Source organism: Bombus affinis, chromosome 8 (assembly GCF_024516045.1).
Source record: "Bombus affinis isolate iyBomAffi1 chromosome 8, iyBomAffi1.2, whole genome shotgun sequence".
In the NCBI taxonomy this organism is placed as follows: Eukaryota; Metazoa; Arthropoda; class Insecta; order Hymenoptera; family Apidae; genus Bombus; species Bombus affinis.
The window spans coordinates 15,876,820-15,885,075 of NC_066351.1; the positions used below are offsets into that span (position 1 = coordinate 15,876,820).

At 42.6% G+C, this 8,256-nt stretch overlaps 1 protein-coding gene across 1 annotated transcript; it reads right to left on the reverse strand.

The window, feature by feature from the left end:
• Positions 1-41: 41 nt before the first annotated feature.
• On the reverse strand, positions 42-5,120 carry LOC126919736 (shootin-1). Its single transcript, XM_050729296.1, has 10 exons — positions 5,098-5,120; positions 3,164-3,612; positions 2,383-2,496; positions 2,211-2,305; positions 1,873-2,026; positions 1,669-1,797; positions 1,452-1,597; positions 570-1,101; positions 431-489; positions 42-356 (listed from the first exon to the last, which is right to left on the reverse strand). The coding sequence occupies exons 1-10, from the start codon at positions 5,103-5,105 to the stop codon at positions 210-212; spliced, it is 1,833 nt and encodes a 610-aa protein (XP_050585253.1). The 5' UTR covers positions 5,106-5,120; the 3' UTR covers positions 42-209.
• Positions 5,121-8,256: the final 3,136 nt, after the last annotated feature.

Below are 8,256 nucleotides of genomic sequence, written 5' to 3' on the forward strand. Positions count from 1 at the left end.
AATATTTCGATCTTTCATGGACCGTCAATGTAGATACTACGTTTAGTGGTAGAAAATTTATTTTCCATCTAAATAAATAATATAAACATTCTTGTAGAACAGATCTTTGTTTAAAAAAATACGCGTCGCGATTAATGTCCGAACAATGGCACGTAACTCGTGCCTGAGGCGTACAAATTTTTTGCATATTACTGACAGCATCTACACTTTTATGTCGATGAGTCTGTCGATTTCAACGATTGCTTTATCGGCTTGGCTCTTCTTCTCATGGTACCCAAAATATTTAACATTTCCGAGACAGCGGGCGGCGCGCTTTCCGCTTCCTGTCGTCTTTTTCTCTCCTCTTCCCTTTGTTTCTGCAACGAATCGTTTCACTTGAGAAACGTAATTTACGTATACAAAAATAATGTCCACGATTGCATAAACTTACATCCGTTTGCTTCAACGTGAAACGTCCACCTTTTATTTGGTTGATAATGTCGTCTATAGCTGGAACGATTAAAAAATAAAGATAACACACGATATTAGCACAGTTGCTCAACCACCTGCAAAATCTAAAACATAATTACCAGGCTGTTGCGCAACCGTCGGTGTTTTTTTCGTGATTCCAAGCATGTTCTCCATGTCAGTCACCGCGTTTCGTTCCGAATTAATTTTTTCTTTCGTCAGCAATTTTATCGACGATTGTCCACCGTTGTTGAACATCGGCGGCGGCGGAGGTGGAGGTAAAGGGGGTGGTGGTGGCCTGGAAAGCTTTTCTTCCAGCTCACTGATCTTCGCCTTCAAAGTTTGAACCACTCCTTCCAGAGTTTCCACCGACTTTTCCGCCCTTTCTGCCCTTTGCGTTACGACTTCCAACTCTGACTCGGCCAGCTTTAACTTTTCCTCTACTATTTCGAACTCGACGTTCGACTCTTTCTCCTCCAACTTCTCCTCCAGCATCTGTATGTGAGAAGCATGGTTCTGTTGCTCTTCCTCCAATAGTCTCTTCAAAGACTCCACCTCTTGTAGAACGGTTAATAATCTTCCATTAGGGTCATCACCAACTTCAGCCATCAGGAGTGCACTCTGATGAGCCAGCACGTTTCTTTCCTTTTGTACCTGTTAAAAGTACGATACAGAATGCCTGTTATGAATTTTTACGCATAATTCTTTTCCCTCAAGATTCTGGGGTAAGTGCCGAGCCGTTCGACTCAGTCCTTTCGCCAGATGATTCATCGCCTTTCCCACTACGTGGCCAAATTCTTCTAGGACATTCTTATCATCCTATAAGCGCCGCGGAGTATCGTAACATCGAACCATTGCTAAGAATCAATTAGAAAAATGTCGAAACTAGAACATGGTACCCAAGTTTGGCATAGCATATCTCTATAGGGAACGTGACGCTAACATGACGTTTAAATTGTTTGTCTTGCGATTGCCTTGAAACAGCCATCTTAAAGGCATCTTACCCTTTCGGCCTCTATCTTCATAATCTTCGCGTTTTCTCTCTCGCGATCGCATTGAGCTTTCAACGCTTGCACCTCCTCTGCAACCATCTTCGTCACCCTTTCCATGTTTTCTTTTTGCACCTTCATCTCGTTCACCTTCTCTTCACCTAATTGGACAATTTCATTATTATATATTATTACATGAACGTTGGAGAATCGTACAGATATTTGCAATTACATTTTCGTCTGAGAGTTCTCTCCTCGTCCAACTGCGTGGTCAAATGCGTCACCTGTTCTTGAGCTTCAAACTCTTGAAGGCGTGCGGAATGCAACTCCGTCTGAAGTCTCGCTATCTCTTTACTTAATTCTGCAAATTACCCGCTCTTATAAATAACTTGCATAATTAACGGTGAAATTGTAAGCCACTAATCTCTGTTTATACCTTTCACCGTTTCTCTCAACTGATCAAGATCCTCGAAATTCGAGTCAACTTCGTCTGCTATCTCAAGGTCTAGCGAGCCTTCCGGATTCGATTGCAGGAATTTTTGAGTTATGATCTGCGATCTTCTCTTTAGTTCGCGATTTTGTCTGTACCACTGAAAGTCATTTTAATTTATACGATAAATTATGCATAGAACTCGGTTGCAACGTTGGAAACAGATTTTTCCTCTTATGCGATATTAAGTGTAATAATAAAGATTATATCGAACAATAAAATACGCGAGCCCTGTATCACGGCATCTACAATTATAAAAGCGAAATGGATTGTTTTAGATTTACCTGCGATGCTTGTTGCATGGCTTTATGCATGGCGCCTGTCTCAGTTTCGTATTGATGCTTCAGTTGTTCGTATTCTTTGCATACTGCTTCGGAAACTATAAGAAAACGAGGGAATTTGTTAAATAAAAGTAACGAACGTCGGAAAAGATTTCTGGAATGTATAAACAACTACCTGTTCGCAACTTTTGAAGTCTCTGTTCTTTTTCTTGGACTTGCGACTGCAAAGTGCTATTTTGTCTCTGTAGTTGTTGATATTTCTTCTCCAAGTCGGCATGTTCCTTGCTTGCTGCGATAAAAAAACGTTTATTAAAATTTTAATAATTTAATTGCAAACGTACTCACAGACGCAGACGTCACGATACTCAGGTGATATTTTATTCCGGTTAATTTATAACTTCATCGCGTATGGCCAATGACTAAGAAACGTCATAGAATTCGTTTCGCGTGCACGAGTGAATCACGACCGAATAACGTTTAAGTTGTATGATTGTCGGATGATTGGCCATGAACTACAACCATGCATCAGCCACTTCCCTCTCGCTATACGTATCATGCCTTGCTCTTATTTTACGTAAGTCCATTACACCTTGATCTTTCTCGCAATAACAGATTAATCGATTCGAAGAAACGAAGTTGTTGTTAGAAATTGATCGCGTAAAAGTGAGAAATAAGATCGCAACGAGAAATAACTATATGAAGCACGTGTTAAAAAAGAAAAGAATAAAAGGATGTACGAAAGGAAAGTTGTAACTACAACCGGCGCCGTTCCATATTTACCAACCTCCTATCCCAACTGTTTAATCGAATTGATGTTCGCAAGCGGAGAGAAGAAGCCGTGTTTCGTCACTTCGTTAATGATGACTAATGGAATCATAATAAAGTTCTCTAACGACTTTAGGCGGCCCATACAAACGCTCATTACGCCGCGAAACTTATTACTAATTATTAATTACCGGCCTCGCTCTTCTGTAGCAACAATTTCCTCCTCTTCTCCGATTCCTCGTATTTGCTCTTCCACTTGCTCTCCAGGCTATTGCTCCTGTTCAATTTCGCGACACCGACCAGCTCGTTCGTCTTGCAGTTAGTAGTAGTGTGGAAAGCAAGTTTCTCAGTCTCGGAGTTGCGCATCTCGATGCTCGAGCTCGACAAATTATTGTTCCTCGATCGTTGCTGCTGAACGGAAGCGTCGAGCTTCTCGAAGGACGCCCTTTGAGCAGCGACCGACACTCCTCTGTGCGACAGCTTTTCGAAGGACCCCCTGCGGGATGGGGGACACCTTTCTTGGGCTTTAATTGCATTCGATATCCTCGGCACCGGAATGTGCGAGTGAATTACACTCGAGGATGTCCTCGCTGGCTCGGTGTTCAAGACGATGTTCAGTTCCGTTTTATTCATGTCGCCTCTGCGAACAGACGATATATTTGCTTTCGTGAGAGCCTTGCCTTTCCGTCTCGTTGATCGACCTTGTACAGAATAGTTGTAACACTGTACGAAATTTCGCGCTTATATCCCGCGAGACTCGAAATTCATCGATGATGTATTACAGGTACGTTCGAAAGACGTTGATTAGAAAACGAACGACTCTACGCATATTGCAACGCGAAAGGGTATTCCTATCGAAGCGTACTCGAACGGTAAAGGGTTAATAACATCGTTTTCTAAAAATACGCATATCGGTCGCACCCCCTGCGGCCACAAGGCGCGTTAGAAATAGCCGGCTCTGTCAAAATGTATTCGTGACTAATCTCGATTCCACGAATCTCGAAGTACCCGGTATGGGAAGATAAGGTGCTTTCCGAGCCGCCACGCGAACTTACCGGGAAATGATAAACGTGTTACGTCCAACGAATCCCGAATCAAGTTACCGGTAATTGTGAAGTCAGTTGGTTCGGCGAGTCTAACGTTTCTCTTACGGAGGTTCTCGATAATAAACGATCGAGCAGGAAAATACATATCGTGCCGGTTCGAGGCAGTTTCGTAGCACGTCGATCAGCGTGAATCGATGAAACGCAATACCGATGTCGATTGTAATCGGACGAGCCGCCGTTGTCGCGATGACCACTCCTCGAATTTTAAACGTTATTTCTGTGATATATTACGTCACCGTCCAATTGGTCCCTATCATTGTTACTGACACTGTTGCCCGTCAGACAGATGCAACCGCCGAACGAATTTCCACCGTATTACTTCGTTCATGCCAGCTTGATTTAACGGTCACGCGTGAAAACAAGAAACAAAGAAGCGCATCGTATTTACTTACGCGTCCAACGTTCCAACGCGAGACTACGAGGACACGTGTTGTTAGACTTGGTGGGAGCCAGTTAGATCTCCCGCAAACATTTCAAAGTTGATTCGTTGGAATGCACGGGCGACTGTTGCTCGCGAGGACGATCGTTAATGTTACTGCGGGCCGCGTCATTCTAGAAAATCCGATGTTTCGATAAATGGCTTAGGTTAACGACCACCGGAATCTAAAGGGGCATTTGGGTCATTTGCGTGATCATTACGGAAGTCCTCGATCGATATAGATCGCGATTAGTCCAACGTTACTTCTTATCTCGTTACGGCGTCGCTTATCGTTATTCCAAAGTACCTAACTGTAAGAAAACGTATAACGATGTACAAATACTTGGACGAATTCGAGCACCGTTTACGAGTTAGAAACAACGATGACGCTTTCCTTCCGACGAACACACGCTTTATCTACCGCGCACCGCAAAATCTGTCCCGCAGACGTCCTCGCTGTTTTATGGCAATACCAAAGATTTCGTTGGCGTTTTTACACCAAGCCCAACTATTTTTAATTCAAGCTTCGCGTCCCGTGAACCCGACAACGACGACGGACGCGGCATATCGAGGAAGAGCGAAATGATAATTTGAAACGTGCCGTGTCATGCAAGCATCAACGCAGCGGGTCGACGGTCACGTAGATCGTTGCACTTTTCCGTGCGTGTATGCCACTTGCAATTCAATTGATCACCTTGCTGCTATCGTTTCACCATTTACGTTGGTCGATTGATAAAGGAACGATGATCAGTTGACGCCTTTGTCCATGGATCTGGACTAGGACCAATTTCTGTGCGCGCAGATGTACGACGAGACTGTAGTAAGAGGCAACGTTTTCCAAGAGCACGATTGTCGGTCAAGAAAGCACGTCGGACGTAATTTTACGGTTACACGTACGAATGGCAGCATCACCTGCCGCATTGCCTCTACGGGAAGTCTATGAAGTCCTTTCACTTTTCCTGTTTCGCGCTGGTGGATGTTGAATGCTGTCAAACGGTGTTCTTTGCGCCGTGCATACTTTCGTTCGACGCAATTTCCCGCATTCTTTTTATCAAAAACAAACGTTCGCGATTACGTATGTTGCTTCGCGACAAAATTACGAGGTACGCGATGCAGGAGGAGAAGAAAGAACGCAAAGACAAAAACGGAATAAACTGTGCGAATAGAAACTTACGATCTATAGTTGGCAAGTTCGACATCAATATACCGATCGATATATCACAATCGGGCACGTAGCTGCATTTTTACAAACCGATTGAACGACGATGAAACAAATATAAAAGAATATCACTGTGCAACGAAAGATGTGTTGATGGAACTATGGTCCGATGAGCGAGGAAGCGAAGAATGACAGAAAAGAAGAACGAAGATGCGCGTTCTCCGACGTTCGCGCGCATACTGCTCGCACGGCTGACCGTAATGTCACGTTATCTCAAGAGGTACCAGACGACTCGAAAGAGCCCGAGATTGCGTGCCCTTCCTTTAATGAAAGACGTCGGTGTGTGCGTTAGTGGCCGCAAGGTTTTCTCATTGTCAGCGAAAAATCGCGCCTCGCACGCCATACTTCTTTCGTTTACACATAATTTCGCGATATATTTCGAAAGAAATGCCAATTGCCCAGCTTGAGTTATCCCGATAAAAGGACAATCTATTTTTCCCCCTTTTTTATTTCTCTTTTACTTATTTACGCGCCGGTTTTCCCATATTATCGTAGCATATCGAGCCTCGCGTTATTTCAATTAATCTATTAATTGTTCTTGTTATCTCGTAAAGTGCCAACAAAGATGGCTGTTCACCGATGTTTCTTTAATGCCAATAAAAGGAACGAAGAAATGTTTTCTCGTGTAATTGGCCTCTTCTTGCGCAGTGCATCGAGTAGCTCGCTTTAATAACGCGTTATCACCGAATCTGTCAGCCGTGAAAGACTCTTGAGAATATATATATATATATATATACATATCTATGCTTCGTACGGAACCGTGTAAGTAGGTACATATGCCCACGATCAAAAATTTCCCCAAGAGAATGTGCAACGGCACGCGTCTTTACTTCGCACGTAACATTGTTTAATGATCGAAATAATCATCGAATTTGTTCACCAGAATTTGCTCGAGTTATCGACATTGACAAACACCAAATGTGTACTTTATACATACCGCGACGAATAACAGATTTCGGTGCTCTTCGAGCAGCAGGTTTCATAAATTTTACTCGAAGACTACGATTGATAAAATTATGAGGATTAATTCAAGGATACGAGGCAATAAAGAAGACATTTCTTTACTCGAGCGTACTGCTAATCTTCTGTTTCGACGCACGGGTGTTGCCTCTTGAGTTTCGATTTAATTGGTCGGCAATGCAGATGCAGATGCAGATATCATGCACTAGTTGTCAAAGTATGCATAAGTCAGGTACATTAGTTAAACGATACAATGATCTCGGTTCCACTGCGATACGCTTGTTTTTTCTGTCACGCAGCTGCATGCATACTTGCGAAAAAAAAACTGTACAAACATAGATACAGCGTCTACATACATACGTGGACTTGAGTCATGATTTCTGAATAATCGTTGAAGCCGAGTCTTTGTCTCGGTTCGGTTGCTATGAAAGCCCGTCGACGCCTTCGAGACTCGAACCGATGTAAATGCGAGAGAATTAAACACATTCGTTTGATACAATCGACCCCGCGTTTTTTTCGTTTTTGTCACCGATAAACGTGCCTCGAAAAAACATCTCTCGTGGGCTCCAGTTCGGAGAATCTGTACTTATCATAGAATTTTCGAAGAAGCTCGTTCGCCTCGTTTAAAAATGATTTATATCGATCGTAGCGTTTATTTTTATACCTAACATGTTAGGAGGAAAATGACGGACTCGAGATAGCTTTCCATTCCTCCGTGCACGTTTATTGATCGCTGACTGCACAGCGTCGAAGATCTATTGCGCAGGAACGGCGTTATTCAAAATCCGACTTTCTCTTCAAACACTGGCAATAATATTTTCTCGGGAGGACAAATATTTCCCTTCTTATGTGTCGTATCTTGTTCAGAGAATATGTACTAGTTGTTTTTCGGAAGAACGATCTTTACTCCTATACTTTTAATGATAAATCATTTAACCTATTCACGTGTATGGATTGTACGAAAGACGTAACGACAATAATTCAATTTCGAGTACAATTGGGATATAAAATTGGTTACGATAAATGTTATAACAAGTTGGAATCGCTAAGGTCGCAAAAACGCGCGTTATTCCAAGCGCGTGGTTTAAACTTCCGTAGAGTGGCATCATTAAACAGCTTTATTGTCTAGAATTATTCCCCTACTCTCGTCATAACTAAAGAGATGTGAGTCACGTTCATTAAGTATATAACGGGTGGTCATGCACAGTTCGCGGAAACTGGAAACGAGATAAAGGACTAGGATTTAAGATTTCGCTACTAAGGATTCGATTACACGGCTGTGAGCCTCTCCGGTTTCGCTCGTCTTTGATTCTTTTCTTGTTAAACGTACGAGAACTCTATTTTCGTTTTTAGTTTCACGCCCTTCGTTCTGCATTTTATGCGCCTAATCAATGCGCCCATTTTCTCCGTAAATTAAACGAATACATTGAGTACTTTGTTCACACATATGTTACTCGACGATAAATAAAAAAGAATGTTTGAAGAGCCGAAGTGAAATTGCGACGTAAGAGTGTGCCAGGGGCATGTCTTGATTCAACATCATCGCAAATTATCATGGTTCTGCTGGATCTCATTAAGTAA